Source organism: Eriocheir sinensis, unplaced genomic scaffold (genome assembly GCF_024679095.1).
Source record: "Eriocheir sinensis breed Jianghai 21 unplaced genomic scaffold, ASM2467909v1 Scaffold919, whole genome shotgun sequence".
Classification (NCBI taxonomy): domain Eukaryota; kingdom Metazoa; phylum Arthropoda; class Malacostraca; order Decapoda; family Varunidae; genus Eriocheir; species Eriocheir sinensis.
This window is the reverse complement of record NW_026112296.1, coordinates 37,205-57,632: the sequence shown is the minus strand read 5'-3', so window position 1 is coordinate 57,632 and position 20,428 is coordinate 37,205. Positions and strand designations below refer to the sequence as shown.

Below are 20,428 nucleotides of genomic sequence, written 5' to 3'. Positions count from 1 at the left end.
TTGGAGTCTTTATCTGTTTTCGTCAGTGAGAACCGAGTTATCAATCTTTGTGTCGTCTGCAAATTTACTAATGAGATTATTGATTCCAACATCCACATCGTTGATGTAAATAATGAAGAGCACTGGGCCAAGAACCGAGCCCTGAGGAACGCCACTAGAGAGAGAGAGAGACAGACAGACAGACAGACACAGGGTGGCTGGCAGACAGACAGAGAGAGAGAGAGAGAGAGAGAGAGAGAGAGAGAGAGAGAGAGAGAGAGAGAGAGAGAGAGAGAGAGAGAGAGAGAGAGAGAGAGAGAGAGAGAGAGAGAGAGGGGGGGGGAGCTTACGTTCGACTCATTTCCTAATTATAAGTTTTGGTAAAGAGCTAATTTCCAAACATGTCTTCAGCGTGTTTTCGTTTCGCCGGTGACTTCCTTACAATTTCATTTCCTTCATCCCCGCAGCTTAAAGTTTGCATCAAGCTCGTGTCGTCTATCTGTGAATTAATATGGTGGTAGTATTATCCCAGGGTCGACAGATTTCTACGCTCGTATTCCTAAACGTCTGGGCGCCTCAGTTCGTCTGTTCGAAAAGCCTCTCGTAGAAGTTTTTTTTTTTTATGTCTCCGCCTATTGCGCCGGTAGGCTTGCTTGAGGGGCCTGAATGGTATTCGGCCCCAGCCCGTCATGGCGCAGGCAAGTGTTTATAGTGGCGCCATCTTCTCTTGGCTGGTTGCTGGGCCTTCCATGGACTGTTTTTGATGCCAGAGATAGTTTTACACGACTTCAGCTTCGTGAACGGTTAATCGTCTCTGTGGCCTTAGGAATTAGTCGTAGTTGCTGGGATTTTCATGGCTGTTTTGTGATGCCAGTGATAGTTGTACGTCCTCTGCACCTTGAACGGGAAAGTCACCCATGAAAACCCGGTTAATATTCTCTGTGGTCTTGGGAAATGGTCGTAATGGGAGCCCGATACGTTTAAGAAGTTGCTGGGCCTTTCATGGACTGTTTTGTGATCCCAGTGATAGTTTTACACGACTTATGCTTCTTGAACGGATAACGTCACTCATGAAAACCTGGTTAACCTTCTCTGTGGCCTCTGTGGCCTTAGGGATTAGTCGTAGTTGTTGATTTTCATGAGCTGTTTTGTGATGCTTGAAATAGTTTTACACGTCCTCTGCACCTTGAACGGGAAAGTCACTCATGAAAACCCGGTTAACCTTCTCTGTGTCCTTAGGAAACAGTCGTAATGGGAGCCCGACATGTTTAAAAATATGGAGCTTAATGCTTGAAGTGGTGGGGAGGGGAGGAGCGAGAGGAAGATAGAAGATCAAGTGGAGAGAAAGAATTGAGTGTATATCTCGTACAGGTCTGGTTTTGGTTCTTTCTTCTTCTCTGCCTTAATCCCTACTGGTGTCGGCCATCCTTGTATGTTGTCGCCAGTATCTTCTGTCCTCTGCATCCACTTCGTCCAGACCCAGCTGCCTCATATCTCTCCCAATCCCGTCCCTCCATCTAAATCTCTGTCCTCCTCTTGAGCTTCTCCCCTCCACCTGTTGTGTCTGTTCTGGTCCCTAACATACAGTCTTGTTCCAGGCGTGGTGCGGACGGTGGTGGCGCTGGACAGGGAGACGGCGCGCGGCTACTGGCTGTCCATCGTGGTGTCCGACGGGGGAGCGGCGCCCCTCACCGACACCTGCCACGTGAGTGACGCCTCCCGCTGTGTGTGTGTGTGTGTGTGTGTGTGTTTGAGAGAGAGAGAGAGAGAGAGAGAGAGAGAGAGAGAGAGAGAGAGAGAGAGAGAGAGAGAGAGAGAGAGAGAGAGAGAGAGAGAGAGAGAGAGAGAGAGAGAGAGAGAGAGAGAGAGAGAGAGAGAGAGAGAGAGAGAGAATGTCTGTGCGTGAGAATCCTTCATATTCTTGGTGTTCCTCATCATCAAAATTATTACAAATTACATTAAATATTTACATTTTTTTAGCATCTCATTACGCTAAGATTGCTTACTATAATGTGCATGTCAATATTAACTGTGACATTCAGCTGTCTGTTCATAATCAGTCAACCAAACCCTTGTCTGGTTAATAGAGCTGGAAATCCTGTAAACCACAAAACCACAACCAGTACGAAAAAATATCTAGCGGCTCTGACTGAAAAGAGAGACTCGGGACGGAAATACCTGTGCCGCTGTGTGTGTGTGTGTGTGTGTGTGTGTGTGTGTGTGTGTGTGTGTGTGTGTGTGTGTGTGTGTGTGTGTGTGTGTGTGTGTGTGTGTGTGTGTGTGTGTGTGTGTGTGTGTGTGCGCGCGCGCGTTCCAACCTTCACTTATGCCAACCTCTTGTCCAAGTCAAACATCTCTCATTTTAAACATTTCGTGGACTCAACTTCTAATGAGTTACCCAGTTTCTGAGTCCATGAATAATCTTTGCCATTCTAACCTGATATGTAGGAAAAATTTCTGCCCACTGTGCTTACGTGAAAATATAACCCGACCCTGCCTTGTGGAGAGCGTCGGGTCTGTCTGGGCGTTGTGTGATGCACCGCGGCAGAATGGTGGAAATGATATTCGCGCCCCAGAACCCTTTTGAGCCTGGACCTGATAAAAGCGACCCATTCAACCGGCTCCCATAGTTGAATCAAAAGGAGGGCGGAGGAGAGGAGTCAGCTGGATTTGTGGCTTTCATCGCCCCTCTGCCCACAACATTCTTTGCCTCTTGGGGACATGGAGCCTTAAGTAGACTGGCCTGGGGTTATCCTGTGTAGCATCCTGATTCTCAGCCTCTAAGGGACAGGAAACTTTAAAAAGACTCCCCTTGGGTTATCCTATGTATAAGTAGTCATACCCCATCTTGATCCTCAGCCCTAGGAGACGGGAGGCTTTAAGAAGACTGCCCTGGGGTTATCCTCTGTAGAGTTAGTCAGGCACTATCTTGAATGTGCCGCGCAGTTTATATTTTCACATAAGCACAGTGGGCATAGATTTTTTTTTCAGCTCAGGTTAGAATGGCAAAGGTTATTCATGGACTGAGAAATTGGGTCTCTCCATGAAATGTTAAAAATGAGAGAGATGTTTGACCTGGAGGAGAAGTTGACATGAGTGAAGGTTGGAACACACACACACACACACACACACACACACACACACACACACACACACACACACACACACACACACACACACAGCGTACTTTATTTTGTTGTTGTTTTTTGTTTTGTTTTGTTTTTTACTCTTGAACTGCCTCTCTTGCTGTAAACACACACACACACACACACACACACACACACACACACACACACACAGTACCCTCCCACCATCCTACCTTTAAACCAATCCTCCTTCAGGTCTTCGTGGAGGTCGAGGACGTGAACGACCACATGCCCCAGACGGAGGAGCCCGCCTACCACACCTACGTGGCCGAGAACCTGCCGCCGGACACCTCCGTCATAGCGCTGCGGGCCTCGGACGGCGACCTGGCGCCCTCCAACATCTCCTTCGCCATCACCAAAGGGAACCAACTGGCGCGCTTCAAGATACACCCGCAGACAGGTAAGGAAGGGGGAACTTGTTTATCTTTGTTTACATCCGTGGACGCAAAAGTCAAGTGCAAAGAAAAACAAAAACAGGGTGAAAAATAGCCCCCCAGACATCACCAAAGGGAACCAACCAGCACGCTTCAAGATCCGCCAGCGGACAGGTAAGGAAGGGAGCGGCCTGTTTTAATTTTATTAATATCCGAGAGAAACAAAGCGTTTTCAACTATTACAAATGCATTTTCACGTCGAATGAGATAAGGAAATATAGGTGTAAAGAAATTATTGAAGTAAGAACATTGCACTTCCAATGAATAGCTTATCAGTGTCAGCTCGGTGCGGAAGAAAAAAAACTTTTGCAGTGGAAACAGAAACAGGGGAAAGAAAAGACCGCAAAACGTCACCAAAGGGAACCAATTACTCCGCTTCAAGATACCCCCGCAAACAGGTTAGTAAGGGCCAGCCTGTTTATTCTTGTTTACATCCGAGGAAGCAATTTAAGGGCAAACAAAATATAAACAGGGGAAGAAAAGTCTGCAAAACATTACCAAAGTGAACCCATTAGCGCGCTTCAAGATACACCCGCAGACAGGCAAGGAAAGAGCAACCTGTCTATTTTTGTGAACACTCTTAACAAAAAGTTTTCGAACACCTTGGCACGATGGATGTGAAAATGAATCGATTGCAACTAGTCGCCTCGGAATGGTTGGCACCCCTGATTGTGATGACGCATCTGAATCCATTATTGTATATGATACGCCTCGATCCTGTGTTGATGGCCGCAGTAAGTCATGCGTTAGTTAGTTTCAGTGGAGACCCCACAAGACCGGCGCAATCATTATTATTCTTCACACTCAAGGCCTCAGTTATCTCCAAACAGCACGGCGGATTGGTGTGTCCATCTCTACTGTATAACTATGGGCCAACAGGTATGTGGAAACAGGCTCCACTAGTGACACGCCTCGAAGCTTCGAAGCAGACTTAACAGATAATCGGCGCAGGCGGTGCATACACTCATTATTATATCAGTGCCTCTCATCCTCATATATCTTACACTTAACCAAGGTGTCGCAGTATGTGGTTTAAGTAATGATTTTGGCAGATATTTTAATTTTACATACTTTTACTGGCAGTTATACTCAAACTACCACCTGGAATTATCATTCCCTCATTTGAATAGGAATGACGTCAGCCACAGCATTTAAACTGACTGATAACGTCCTGAAGCGGAATGGGTTACAATTGTTTTTTTTATCCTCACGACAGCCTCAAAAAAATTGTCTATGATTTCTGTAACGCAATGACGACCTAATGTCAGTGACCCGGTGCTAAATTAGTTAATACCAGAATGCCGTCATCCTACAGACGATAAAACGCACTGGTGGTGAGGAATTATCACCGCAACATATAACCAATTATAAAAATACGGTTAAGCTATAGTCACACTGACCCTGCGACCTGATAACGACCACCAGCGACCCCAAAATGCTGCGATTGACACCCACCGCTTCCCGACCACGCTGGTTGGCCGAGCAGTCGTGCTACCGAACGGCTACCGGCGGGCGTCCGGTGTAAGTTCAGAGGGTGGCCGGACGGCGACCATGGTAAAATTTGCACCTTGACCTGACACTTGGAGCCACGTCAAGACGCCCACCATGCACCGACCGGTTGCCGACAGGCCGCGTACCGGTCGCCGATGATCGGCGACCGCTAGGCGGTCTGTCGCAATGAAGACGGCGATCTCCCGTAACGACCGGTCGTATGTCGGTTGCCGTCCAGTAGACCACCGGTCACACGATCGACGCCGTCCGGTCTGTAGGGATCGGCAACAACAACACGGCGATGGCCTGCCACAAGACGCCACCCGGACGCCGACAGATACCACAGTGGTCGGCGTCCTGTATGTGTCGTATAAAAACCTGCACAGTCTGGGGCGGCGATCACACTTTTACCTATACGTTCACTGTACACACCGACGATGACAGCCCCACTTGCACCTCACTTGTCCCTGCCCGTGCTGCGCCTGACGCAACAAGTTCGTGATGACTTCACGACCTGCTAAAGCTACAGTCACACTGACTTTACGACCTGCTAAAGCTACAGTCACACTGACTTTACGACCTGCTAACGACCACCTGCGACCCCAAAAGGCTGCGAATCACACCCACCGCTCCCCGACCACATAGGTGGCAAAGTAGTCGTGCGACCGAACGGCTACCGGCGGTCGTTTAGTGTCCGTCCAGTGGGTGGCCGGACGGCGACCATGGTAAGATTCACACCTTGACCTCGCACCTTTAGTCAGGCCAAGACGCACCCCATACGCCGACCGGTGACCGACAGGCAAGGACCAGTACGCGTCCTGTCGCAATGAGGACGGCGACCTCCCTAAACCACCTGCTACTGACGTGTTACAGTATATTATATTATCACCCAGTTATATTACACATTTCTCATTCTTATTTCTAATGAAATAAATTAAAGTATTCTGTGCTTCACTGCAGCAAAGGACGGATATTTGTGAGGCGCCCCCCCCCGTCCCCTATATGCCGCAGACATGCAAAAAATGCTCCAAGCAATCTTGGTTTAACCTGTTGTTAGTATGTATGTTGCATTATATTCGTTCTAAAGCATTTCCATCACCCTGAGCAGAGCAGGAGATGAAATTAACAATTCTTTTTTAAATGGATAAAAGCCATTAGCTCTACAGACTCTCACTGTTACTGCCTTTCACATCAAATCCTGCAGTAATTTATTTTGGTTAGGCAGAGGTGACCCATACACATTTGGCCGTGTGCTTGACCCGTGGAGCAGGTTGAGTCGGGACGGAGCTTGGGCGGGCTGAGGGGCGTGGGACGTCACTGCTCAGGAATGTACCTCATTTCCGGGCAAGGGTGGTTTGATCTACCACCGGTCGCCGCACAACTCGCCGTGTGGTGGAAGGCCAGACGTCGACCACGGCCAGTGACAGATGAAAAGTGGACGGCGACCATCAGCGACCTCCTACTATCTGACGGCAACCAGGCGGCGTCCGCTTGCCATCCGGTCGTCGTTCAACAGTTAATGGTCACCTGTCGGCCACCGGTGGCAGTCCGCTTGCCGTCCAGACGCAGTCCATTCGGCCACCGGACGGCAACCTTTTTTACGACCGGTTCGACTCCACCCTTTATATTATCTCCATGGGAGAGAGGGAGGGAGTGGATTGAAGCAGGGAGTGGAGAAAGGTAAAGAATGCAGGGAGTGGACCTCTCCACTCCCTGCCTCCCTCCACCTCTCTCTCCAGATGGCAGTGCTCGGAAGTATTATCACGTCACACCAATACTAAATTAACTTAAACGTCTAAATATAAAGAAATAAATTACCGTGGACAAGTCAACAACAAAACATATATGTCCCCAAACTAATACTGTCGGGATCTAGAGCTACAAGTGAAGCAGCTCATGAAATAAATAATCAATCACCTCCTGACATCAAAGAAACGAAAAACGTACTCCATTTTAAATCAAAGTTTTTAAGAATATTACCTAATACATAATTAACCTCACGGTGTATTTGCAAAGTGTAGTTGAAGTGTGTGTGTGTGTGTGTGTGTGTGTGTGTGTGTGTGTGTGTGTGTGTGTGTGTGTGTGTGTGTGTGTGTGTGTGTGTGTGTGTGTATATATGTCTATATATATATATATATATATATATATATATATATATATATATATATATATATATATATATATAAATATATATATATATATATATATATATATATATATATATATATATATATATATATATATATATATATATATATATATATATATATATACATATATATATATATATATATATATATATATATATATATATGTATGTGTGTGTGTGTGTGTATGTGTGTGTGTGTGGGGGGGGGGGGGACAGTAACCACTCCTAGTCAACGGAAAGAATCCGGCTTAAGCGGGACTCTAACCGCCGCCTGTTTGGCCGTGAAGCCTTGCAGCACGGCGCTCTAACAGATTGAGCTACCGGAGTGTGTGTGTGTGTGTGTGTGTGTGTGTGTGTGTGTGTGTGTGTGTGTGTGTGTGTGTGTGTGTGTGTGTTATGGACCTCAAAATAAGGAGGATAGTGATGTGGGTGTTCGTTGATTGTCATTATATATAGACCGGCCAGGAGCCTTCAGGTGACATGACAACATAAGCTGCTTCCGCCGGAGACAGGTCAGTTGAATCTGGACAGGTCAGGAGTACTCAGGTAACAATACAGCATCAGATGAGGTCTCGGGAATCAGGTCATGTCATTATGTAGCTACAAATGCTGGGGTAGACTGTAATACTGGGGTAGACCGCACGCTAAAGTAGCACCTAATATTCTGTAGAACTATATATATGATTTTAATTACGTACCTTACAATATGTCCGAGTAATTGTAACAATAACCATGTTCAGTGGAAATAAATTATTGTTATTATTAGTAGTAGTAGTAGTAATAATAATACTATTATTATTCTCTCCCCATAATGATAATATGGGGCATATGAATACCTCACCTGTAAATTTCATACTGCAGAAACCCAGATGGATTGTGATCTGACGTGACAAACACCTGGCACATGACAGGTTAGGTTCGAGTGAGACAAGCAGGGAGTGGAGGGAGGCAGGGAATGGAGGGAGGCAGGGAGTGGAGGAAGTAGACCTCCCCATTCCCCCTCTCTCTCTCTCTCTCTCTCTCTCTCTCTCTCTCTCTCTCTCTCTCTCTCTCTCTCTCTCTCTCTTTAGGACGGCATACACCTGTCCCCCATCGGGGCAGCCAGATTCGGAAGGCTCCTCAACAACGCCGTACGTAACGCCCGAACAACAAAAAACGACTCCCAGCCACGTCCTTCCATCCCGCCCGTGTAAATAGACACCATACACCGCAACAGACTCGTAACATTGAACCCTCCAGTACCTCTATTACCAAGCTTCAAGATAACCTAAGAGTCCTTAGTTTCAATGCGCGTAGCCTAAGAAACAAATTTGATGAACTGCGATGTCTTGCTCTGACAGAAAACTTTAACGTAATTGCTATAACCGAAACATTTATCGACACCACTAATATTGATTTAAGTTCCGAATACAACATAGATGGCTACAGATTCTTCAACAATGATCGTGTAAACCGTAGAGGGGTGGTGTCGCCCTTTTTGTCAAAAGCTACTTGCAACCTACTGACAAAACACCAAGAAACAGTAACGTTGAACATTTGTGCGTGCGAGTAAACATTGCAAAAGTCAATTTAAATATATCTGTCACTTACAGGCCTCCGGGGCAATCACTTGATAGCGATCTTGAAATGTACAGCGTCTTAAGGCAGTCACTTAATAACAGCGACTCACTGATACTAGGAGACTTTAACCTCCCCCATATCGACTGGGCGACACTGTCGGGTACAGAAGGTGAGTCCCATAGAATGATCGAATTTCTAGAGGAAAATTATCTAAGCCAAATGGTTTCTGAACCAACTCGACAAAATAACATACTTGACCTTGTTATAGCGACCCAAGATAACCTAGTCAGTAATGTCACGGTAGGAGAACACCTCGGTTCCTGCGATCATAAACTAGTGCGCGTTGACATTAGAGCTCAAACATCGGTGACTGAAAATAAAGTTAAGGTGCCCAATTTCAAAAGAGCCAACTTCGTAGAAATCCGACGAAAACTAATAGATATGCAACTATCAGATGACGGCAATGTAGAGGACGCCTGGCTAAACTTTAAAAATCACTTACTCACTCAGCAGGACACATTTGTCCCCTTGTGCGAGAAGCGAATTAACACTAATAAAAGTCCACCTTGGTTTAATAGCGAAATTAAACACTCAGTCAAGGAGAGAAAATTGTCTTACAGGTTAAAGAATGACCAAAGCACGCCCGAAAACATTAGACTTTACAATGATGCAAGGCGACGAGTAAAAAGATTAGTGCATCAGGCAAAGCGTAGATATGAAGAAAATATTGCAGCCAACTGTAAAAATAATCCGAAATCCTTCTTCAGTTACATAAACAACAGAAAGGCGATCAGAAGTGGAATTGGACCTTTAACAAACAGCGACGGTGCACTAGTAACTGACAGCCAACACGTTGCAAACCTATTAAATAATTACTTTTCCTCGGTTTTTAATAATAACAGTCCTCCCACCACCACCATCAACACCAGTACTAATGTAAATCCCGAGCATGCATTGTCTAACTTTGAAATAAAACCCGATGAAGTCCTTAAAGCCCTCAAATCACTTAAAACAAATAAAAGTCCTGGACCTGATAAAGTATATCCAACCGTATTCAATATGTCCTTGCGACAAGGCATTGTCCCTTCAGATTGGAAAAAGGCTAACGTGACACCGATTTTTAAGAAAGGAGACAAAAAAGTACCAGGTAATTACAGGCCCATTAGTCTAACTTCGGTTGTAGGTAAGCTACTTGAGGGCATAATTAGAGACAAAATTGTGAGTTACCTTGAAAGCCACTCATTAATTGGGGACTCACAACATGGCTTCCGAAACAAAAGATCCTGCCTATCAAATCTATTAACCTTTTATAACGACCTCTTCACTGTTTATGACGTAACCAAATCACTGGACGTAGTCTATCTTGATTTCCAGAAAGCGTTTGATAAAGTCCCGCATCATAAATTACTTTACAAATTAAAGCAAATCGGTATTGACGGTCAGGTAAACCAATGGATCGCGAATTGGTTGAGCAACAGACAACAAAGAGTAGTGATTGACGGATTTAACTCAGAGTGGGCGCCTGTCACTAGTGGCGTCCCTCAGGGCTCGGTTCTTGGCCCAGTGCTCTTCATTATTTACATCAACGACGTGGATGTTGGACTCAATAACCGCATTAGTAAATTTGCAGACGACACAAAGATTGGTAACTCGGTTCTCACTGACGAAGACAGGCAGAGCCTCCAAGAGGATTTGCACAAAATTTCAGCTTGGTCGGATAGATGGGAGATGCCCTTTAACGTAGACAAGTGCCAGGTCCTTCAAGTTGGAACGAGGAATAAGAAGTTTGATTACGAAATGCGTGGCGTTAAACTCAAAAGCGTTCAATGCGTCAATGACTTGGTGTCAAAATCGCGTCAAACCCCAAATTCTCACAGCAATGCATCGATGCAGCAAATAAAGCGAACAGAATGCTGGGCTTCATTAAAAGAAACTTTTATTTAAGAATAAAGATGTAATACTGCTCTACAACAGTTTAGTCAGACCCCACTTGGAATATGCGGTACAGTTTTGGTCTCCCACCATGCAAAGGATATTGCTAAATTAGAAGGTGTTCAGCGTCGGCAACGAAAATTATCCTTCCTTGCGCAACAAATCCTACGAAGAAAGGCTTTCTACCCTTAACATGTTCTCTTGAGAAACGTCGCCTCCGAGGAAAACTGATCGAATGTTTTAAAATACTTAATGGTTTCACGAATGTAGACAGATCAACATTGTTTATGATCGATGACACTTTGCGCACGAGGAACAATGGCGTAAAACTCAGATGTAGACAAGTAAATTCAGACTGCACCAAATTTTTCTTCACCAACGTTGTAGTGCGAGAATGGAATAAGCTCCTATCATCAGTGGTCCAGTGTAACACGATTGACTCCTTCAAAAATAAGCTCGACCGTCACTTCCTTCAACTTAATATCAACTAGAGTAGAAATGCAACGTTTTGGAGTCTTCTGATTAATGTAAAATCACTTAGGTTTAAGGACAGACCACCAAGTCTGGACCATGGGGTCTGTGTGGTCTGATTTTCTATGTAAATCTATGTAAATCTCTCTCTCTTTTATTATTTAAACTGCCGAATCTATAGTACACAACATATTTGTATTTCGCCGACGACACTTTATGCGATCGTTCGAGTAGCATATGTTTCTCTATGCACTTTTTAGGGCTTAAAATGTCACTTTTTCTCGTGCATTATTTTAAAAGCCCTTTACACTTGCTCACTGTGTATTTACTATCACTAGTGGTGTGGGGCATGTTCTTCGCCACCTGTGAGCAGCCACTTTTACCTGCTGGGTGGACATTTCCCTCACTGTTGGCCCTGCTGCAGTGAATGTGTTCCACAGGCGGGACACCCTGGAGGTGAAGGTCCGTTGGTGCTGGCTGGCGTGACCTCGGCACCCGACCTGCTCGTGGCTGGAGAGTACCGTTCTCGTATCTCTCACAGCCTCTCGCGGGGGGAGCCTCAGTCTCGCCAGGTGTGGTACTCCTTGTACCTGGGCCTTGTGGAACACCACCAGCGCAGCGACGTCCCGGCGGTGCTCCAGAGTGTCTAGATGTATAATATCCTGAGGGGGCGGCTGGGGGTTGTTCTCCTGTAACAGTCGCTGCACCCGTCGCTCCACCTTGTCCAGTCTCTGCAGGTGTGTGGCAGCGCTGGACATCCAGGTCAGAGCCCCGTACTCCAGGTAGGATCTTACCTGGGCCTTGTAGAGGAGCATAATTCCTCGCTTGTCGAGGAAATTAGCCACTCTACGAAGGGCAGAGACACGTAGGGAGGCTTGGTGGGCGACGTGTTTCAGGTGGCGGTCGAAGCGCAGCTCGGTCCAAGTCCACCTGAGGATCCTGACGTAATCCTGGAGCGGGAGGGTGACGGAGCCAAACATCACCCTTCCTTCGACAGCTTGTGTGGCTGCCGGGGACCGAGAGATCACCATCGCCTGAGTCTTCTCAGGAGCAAAGTTCACCTGCCAGCGCTCCCCCCACTCCCGTATCAAGCGTAGTTGCTGGTTGACCTCAGCAACCGCTTGCTGGCTTTCTTGGTGAGGGTAGGAGAGGGAGAGCGTGCAGTCGTCAGCGTATGCAGAGACTGCTGGCAGACTCCTGAGAAGGTCGTCGATGTACAGATTCCAGAGGACAAGTCCCAGCACAGATCCCTGAGGGACTGAGGCACCCACTGGGAGGTCCTTGGACTGCTGGCCGCCGACGACGACGTAGAGGCTTCTTCCTTGAAGGTAGTCGCTCATCAGCATCAGCAGGTGTCCTTGGATGCCTTTGGCACGAAGCTTCTCCAGCAAGCCCGCGTGCCACACCCGGTCAAAAGGTACCCGCGATGTCGAGAGCGACGACAATGGTATCCAGGCCGGTGTCTAGCGAGTCCTGCCAATCCCTGGAGAGGAGCAGCAGGAGGTCTGAAGTGGAGCGGCCAGATCTGAACCCAAACTGCTGGTCAGTGATGAGGGCGTTGTTCTCGAGGTGGCGGGTGATGGCCTCCACCACTATTCTCTCGAAGATTTTTCCAACTACAGACAGGAGGGAGATAGGCCTGTAGTTGGCAGGGTCAGATCTGGCCCGCTTTTTGTGAACCGGCACCACGCGAGCCTCTTTCCATATAGAGGGCCAGGTGTTCTCCCGGACACAGGCCCCGAACACCTCCGAGAGGGGTCCTGCCAGCTCACTGGAGCAGTGACGCAGCACATGTGGGCTAACGTTGTCAGGACCAGTGGCCTTCCTGACGTCCACCGCTCTTAGAAGGCGCTCCACTTGCTCCCGGTGTACCGCAACCTCTGTCAGGGTCTGGTTGCATTCCGGTGGCAGTTGTGGTGGAGGTCTGGTGGGGTCGGCGACGGACATCTTGGCTGAGAAAAGGTCAGCCAGGAGCTCTGCCTTCTCCCTGCTGCTGGTGGCTGTGGTGCCGTCCTGCTTGGTGAGGGGAGGGATTGTTTCTTGGTGGCTGCTGCCTTGCTTTTCCTTAACAAGGGTCCACCAGGTCTTGCTGCCCACCCCTGGCCCGCACAGCTTGGCGCGGAGGTCTCTTTCCCACCTCCGTTTCGCCCATTTACTGGTGGCCACCATATTTTTGCACGCTGCTCGATGCAGGGCTTTGTTGCGGCGCGTTGGGCTCCTTTTGTAGCGGAGCCACGCAGAATATTTTCTTTCTGCAGCAAGGCGGCAGCGGTAACCAAACCAGGGCTGATCGGTGGGCTTGGAGGTGTACTGGCGGTGTGGTATGTGCTCTCGTTGGAGAGCTTTGAGACGTTCAGTAAAGGCCTTCGCCATGGGCTCTGCTCGCCCAGACAGAAGGGTGTGCCAGTCTGTCTGCTGCAGGTCTCTTTTAAGGGAGGGCCAGTCAGCTCTGTCCCACAGCCAGATAGTGTGGGAAGTGGCCTCATCCCGCGCCACGCCCACGTCTGCTCGGGTCAGGATGGCGTGGTGGTCAGAGCTGCCTACCGGCCCAAGCTGTTGGCACGTGACCCTGCCCTCTCCCAGGTCCGAGATAACGGGATCCAGCTTCCCGCCTCGCTCATGGGTCGGGAAGGTGACATGATCTGTCAGACCCTGCACCGTCAGGAGATTCTCGTAGGCGGCTCCCTCCATGTGCTGGTTTAAGTCGCCCACGATTAGGACATGCCTGCAGCGATGGCGAGTCAGCAGGTCGTCCATTTGCTCCGTCAGAAAATCCAGGGGGGCAGGCCCTTGCCTTGGGGGGCGGTACATGGCACACAGGAGGAGGGCAGTGCCATCTGCCAGAATTACTTTGAGAAACACCGCCTCTGTCGTGGGTGGTGTCTCTACTTCAAGTCTCTGGGCCTGCACACCTTCCTTGAGGCACACTGCCACACCGCCGCCTTGTCTTCCCTGCCGGTCTCTCCTGATCCAGTGGGTGTAGCCTGGAATCCTGCCGAAGGATAACTCCACCTCACTGTTGAGCCACGTTTCAGTCACCACAGCTATGTCCACGCGGTGCCTCAGGACAAAGCTGTGGGTCAGGTCCCCGATGTTGGTGCGGAGGCCTCGCACGTTGGCGGAGAGAAGCACCAGCTGGTGACGAGTCCTCGGCGTGTCTGCCATCCTACCTGAGTTGGTGATGGGTGCTGGAGCTACTCAGGTAGGAGGGAGGGGTCGACCACTGCCAGCCAGGTGTATGGCCCCAGGAAGGAGGCTGTGGCGCGATGTGTGAGGGTCCCGGTGGAGGGGGCAGGTGACTGGAGACAGGCTGCCTAACCTCAGCAATCACACGTCTGAGGAGGTGTTCTTGCCTCTCGTCTGCAGCCCTCGCGTGACACTCCTCTGCTGCGTGTCCCCGACGGGAGCAGTAGTCACACACCTTGTCGCGGCGTCGAGGAGCGGGTTGGTGTCCGTGGGCGGGTCGGCTGTGGTGGCCTTGTCTGGCCGGGTGACGACGAGGTGGGGGAGGAGTCTGTCGAGAGGAACCGCTGTGAGCAGCGTTTGATGGATGTCTCTCCGCCTCCTGCTGCTGCCTCCTGTTTGCTCCTCGCCACCTCTGCGGTTGTCGGTTGGAGTGTACTCCCCGGACGTTGTCTCGACTGTTCCCTCTTCTTGTTGCGCCGTCAGCGTCACCGTCACTAGGGCGGGAGCGAGGGGAGCCGCGGTTGTTGCTGCTGGCGTCTGTGTCCTCGCGCTCGCTGGCCTGAGCTGCGCCTCCGCTCGCGGTGCTGGTAGTGGTGGTGGTGTCGTCGGAGGTTGTGGAGGTGTTGCTGCTGTCCGAGCCAATGGCGACTTCGACGCTAGGTGAGGGAGGCAAGCAGTCCACGAGTTTGGCGAGTTTGCGTGGCCTGCCTGACGTCCACCAGTTTCGCCAGGAGAGGGATTCGGAGCACACTTCCCCCCAGTCTGTGTCAATCTTGCTGGGTAGTGCACTCGTGGCGATGTTGGCAATTTGTGGGTGATTCTGCTCCAACTCAGAGGTTTCGATCTGTTCAAGGAGACTTAGAGTTTTTGCTATTACGACTTTTTGATTCAGGACAAGCTTTTTTTCCTCCTTGTATCTTGTAATGATTAGTTTCTGCCTCTGAGTCTCTTGCTGGAGCTGAACGAGACGCCTTGCGAGCTCCTCCTTGCTGGAGGAAGCAATGAGATGCTGTACGATGTTTTCTGGCTCTTCCACCTGCACGTCTTGTTCGCCTTGTTCATCTACGTTCTCGTGGTTGGCTTCCTCGGGCTCCGAGATGGTGGTTGAGGTCACCTCGTGAGTCACCGGCCGGGAGAAGCAGCGGGCACGCCTTAGTTCAGTTGTCTGGGAGCAGCAGAACTCGGCGTCTGAGAAACACTCACGGCACACAGAGTTCGGGCAGTTTTCCCCGGTGCAGGGCGTTACAGGCTTGTCTCGTGTAGAGTAGCTGCAGATGCAGCAGTATCTGGCGCCAGGAAAGCCTGCTTGGCCGGCCCAGGCAATTTTGCTGTGTGGAGGGATAGAGCCAGCCATGTGCGTGCGAGATGGTAAGATGTGGGAGAGGTCAGGTCAGGGTGGGGCCACGTAGGAGGGTGGCCGCACTTAATCTCTTGTGGAACGCAGTGCAGCTGTGGAGGGGGTGGAGAGGACGTCCCAGGGGATTTAAATCCTCTGAGCGTATGGGGTCAGGCAACAAAGGCTGGGTCAAGGAGGCAGGACGCGCCACAGTGACCCCGCTGGCTGGCGTACACCTTGCTGTTATACACACTGTCCTTAAAAACACTCCACTGCACTGTTCACAGGGCACTACACACTTTTCACTACACAGAACACGTTGCAGTGGTGGTGATGAAGTGGTGTTGTAGGTGGTGAGGGCGTCTGGGAAGCCTGAGGTCACCTCAGGTGTGGCTACTCAGCGTCGATCGTACGTCCTCTCCCTGTGACTGCTGACTCTCTCTCTCTCTCTCTCTCTCTTGATTTAAGTTCCGAATACAACATAGATGGCTACAGACTCTTCAACAAAGATCGTGTAAACCGTAGAGGCGGTGGCGTCGCCCTTTATGTCAAAAGCTATTTGCAACCCACTGACAAAACACCGGGAAACAGTAACGTTGAACAATTGTGCGTGCGAGTAAACATTGCAAAAGTCAACTTAAATGTATCTGTCACCTACAGACCTCCCGGGCAATCACTCGATGACGACCTTGAAATGTACAGCGTCTTAAGGCAGTCACTTAATAACAGCGACTCACTGATATTAGGAGACTTTAACCTCCCCCATATCGACTGGGCGACACTGTCAGGTACAGAAGGCGAGTCACATAGAATGATCGAATTTCTAGAAGAAAATTATCTAAGCCAAATGGTTTCTGAGCCAACTCGACAAAATAATATACTCGACCTTGTTATAACGACCCAAGATAACCTAATCAGTAGTGTCACGGTAGGAGAACACCTCGGTTCTTGCGATCATAAATTAGTGCGCGTCGACATTAAAGCTCAATCATCAGTGACTGAAAATAAAGTAAAGGTGCCCAATTTCAAAAGAGCTAACTTCGTAGAAACTGACAAAACTAACAGAAATACAACTATCAGATGACGGCAACGTAGAGGAAGCCTGGCTAAGCCTTAAAAATCACTTACTCACTCAGCAGAACACATTCGAGAAGCGAATTAACACTAATAAAAGCCCACCGTGGTTTAATAGCGAAATTAAACAATCAGTCAATGAGAGAAAATTGTTTTACAGGTTAAAGAAAGAACAAAGCACGCCCGAAAACATTAGACTTTATAATGATGCCAGGCGACGAGTAAAAAGACTAGTAGGTCAGGCAAAGCGTAGATACGAAGAAAATATTGCAGCCAACTGTAAAATTAAGCCGAAATCTTTCGTCAGTTACATAAACAACAGACAGGCGCTCAAAAGTGGTCTTGGACCTGTAACAAACAGCGACGGTGCACTAGTGACTGACAGCCAACACATTGCAAACCTCTTAAACAATTACTTTTCCTCGGTGTTTAATACTAACAGTCTTCCTCTCGCTACCACCAACACCAGTACTATTGTAAATCTCGAGCATGCATTGCCTAATTTTGAAATAACAACCGATGAAGTCCTTAAAGCTCTCCATTCACTTAAAACAAATAAAAGTCCTGGACCTGACAAAGTATATCCAACTCTGCTGAAAGAAACAAAGAGCGAAATACTATCCTCCCTCACAACCGTATTCAATATGTCCTTGCGACAAGGCATCGTACCATCAGATTGGAAAAAGGCTAACGTGACACCGATTTTCAAGAAAGGAGACAAAAAAGTACCAGGTAATTACAGGCCCATTAGTCTAACTTCGGTTGTAGGTAAGCTACTTGAGGGCATAATTAGAGACAAAATTACCTTGAATTACCTTGAAAGCCACTCATTGATTGGGGACTCACAACATGGCTTCCGAAACAAAAGATCCTGCCTATCAAACCTATTAACATTTTATAACGACCTCTTCACTGTTTATGACGTAACCAAATCACTGGACGTAGTCTATCTTGATTTCCAGAAAGCGTTTGATAAAGTCCCGCATCATAAATTACTTTACAAATTAAAGCAAATAGGTATTGACGGTCAAGTAAACCAATGGATCGCGAATTGGTTGAGCAACAGACAACAAAGAGTAGTGATTGACGGATTTAACTCAGAGTGGGCGCCTGTCACTAGTGGCGTCCTCAGGGCTCGGTCCTTGGCCCAGTGCTCTTCATTATTTACATCAACGACGTGGATGTTGGACTCAATAACCGCATTAGTAAATTTGCAGACGACACAAAGATTGGCAACTCGGTTCTCACTGACGAAGACAGGCAAAGCCTCCAAGAGGATTTGCACAAAATTTCAGCTTGGTCGGATAGATAGGAGATGCCCTTTAACGTCGACAAGTGCCAGGTCCTTCATGTTGGAACGAGGAATAAGAAGGTCGACTACGACATGCGAGGAGTTAACCTCAACAGCGTTCAATGCGTCAAATACTTGGGGGTCAACCTCGCGTCAAACCTCAAATGCTAACAGCAATGCATCGATGCAGATACTAAATCGAACAGCATGTTGGGCTTCATTAAAAGAAACTTTTATTCAAGAATAAAGATGTAATACTCCCGCTCTACAACAGTTTAGTCAGACCCCACTTGGAATATGCGGTACAGTTTTGGTCTCCCCACCATGCAAAGGATATTGCTAAATTAGAAGGTGTTCAGCGTCGGGCAACGAAAATGATCCCTTCCTTGCGCAACAAATCCTACGAAGAAAGGCTTTCTACCCTTAACATGTTCTCTTGAGAAACGTCGCCTCGAGGAAATCTGATCGAATGTTTTAAAATACTTAATGGTTTCACGAATGTAGACAGATCAACATTGTTTATGATCGATGACACTTTGCACACGAGGAACAATGGCGTAAAACTCAGATGTAGACAAGTAAATTCAGACTGCACCAAATTTTTCTTCACCAACGTTGTAGTGCGAGAATGGAATAAGCTTCCACCGTCAGTGGTCCAGTGTAACACGATTGACTCCTTCAAAAATAAGCTCGACCGTCACTTCCTTCAACTTAATATCAACTAGAGTAGAAATGCAACGTTTTGGAGTCTTCTGATTAATGTAAAATCACTTAGGTTTAAGGACAGACCACCAAGTCTGGACCATGGGGTCTGTGTGGTCTGATTTTCTATGTAAATCTATGTAAATCTCTCTCTCGTTAATGACATTGAGGCAAAAACAAACTAAATAAATCACCGAGTTTGTATACTACAACAATGAAGGCAAGCAAGGTCTGAGTGTGTGTGTGTGTGTGTGTGTGTGTGTGTGTGTGTGTGTGTGTGTGTGTTGCATTTACCTTCAAACCAACTTGGACAGAGTATAATTGTTCAATTTTATGAGGTAAGCGAGGATAAAGGCTATTGAAGCAATGTAGATATTTAAAGGTTTAATACAATGAAAAAGAACATGTATACAAAACAATAAATGGAACATGACACATTTACATAGAACGACGGCTTGGGTGTTCGGGTGTGTTGAGCTCGCTGCTGTTCCTGTATTGGTTCCTGTGGTCGGGCTGCCGTAGCGATTGATGATCCATGATTTCTTTCAAACCAGACAGATTCAACCCCCCATAAGGGGTCGATGTAACTCCCTGCCAGGAAGTTGTAGGCCACCGTGGTTGTGGTGTTCCTGGGTAATACGTCGTCATAGGGGGGTGTTGTGGTCGTACTGGCGGATGTGGCTGCTACTGCTGCTGGGGTTAAGGCTGGACAGGTTGCTGTAGGACGTTCCTTTCGAAGCATTGCAGGAGAAGCGTCATGGCCTCCTTCATGGAAAGCCTCCACGATGTTTCACTCAGCCCTTTAGCCTCGATGCCCAACCAATGGCAAAAGGCTGCCCTGGAGTTGGCACTCAAGTTCAGGGCCGAGTCCAACGTGTGTGCCATGTCCGGGCTGGCGGACATTCTGGTTGCCACCTTGAGAAGGGCTTCGTCCAGACGCCTTGCAATACTCACTGACTGGAGCTGACGCATTCAAGAGCTGGTGGAAGCCGGGCTGGGGGGGCGTTCAACACCAGCACTGCAGTCACTGTCGCTGTCCTCCTCAGGTGGTTCCTCCGTCGATATAATCCTCCCAAGTTGGCGACTTTCCGCTCTCACGCCGATGTGAGACTCGTCGTCGTCAGGGTTGATTTCTTCGTGTTGGGAGACAATATGAACTTCTAAGTCCTCTTCCTCGTCCGCATCCATCTCCTGGGCACCATCTAGGAGTGAACAATCTTCCACTTCCTCCTGAGGCTGCAGTTGATGTACCCTTTTCATTGTTGACAGTAGGTATACGAGTGGCAGAAGCCGTTGCGGTGGGCAGATGGAGGCAGGAGGTGTTGAGAGAGGCTGGTCACTGGTAGTCGGATGCTGGGGCGAATGCTGAACTTCGACTGGAGCGCCATCCTTTTATTACGGTCGCTCCGCCCACAATGACCTGACTTCGTTTAGTCTCCTCCAGTCGTTGAGAGCGGTGGCGATCCGCCCTCAGCCCAGACGCAGGCAGCAGCCAATAGGTCGGGGAGGAGGCGCCAACCATGCGCCTATGAGACTGCCACTTATAGATAGCCACCGTGCGGCGATTGGACGGCGTCCATTTGCCGTCCAGCCTACCACCGGTCGCCGCACAACTCGCTGTCTTGTGGGAGACCGGACGCCGACCACGGCCAATGACAGATACAAAGTGGACGGCGA

The 20,428-nt window shown here is 48.4% G+C and overlaps 1 protein-coding gene across 1 annotated transcript in view; it reads left to right on the top strand.

Annotated features, from left to right (window-relative positions):
* The first annotated feature begins 380 nt into the window (after positions 1–380).
* LOC126994913 (protocadherin Fat 1-like) overlaps positions 381–20,428 on the top strand; it is a 42,250-nt gene continuing 22,202 nt past the window's right edge. Inside the window, exons 1-3 of the mRNA XM_050854184.1 lie at positions 381–408; positions 1,521–1,684; positions 3,321–3,525. Of these exons, the coding sequence (XP_050710141.1) occupies positions 381–408; positions 1,521–1,684; positions 3,321–3,525 (397 nt within the window). The remainder of the gene's footprint in view (positions 409–1,520; positions 1,685–3,320; positions 3,526–20,428) is intronic.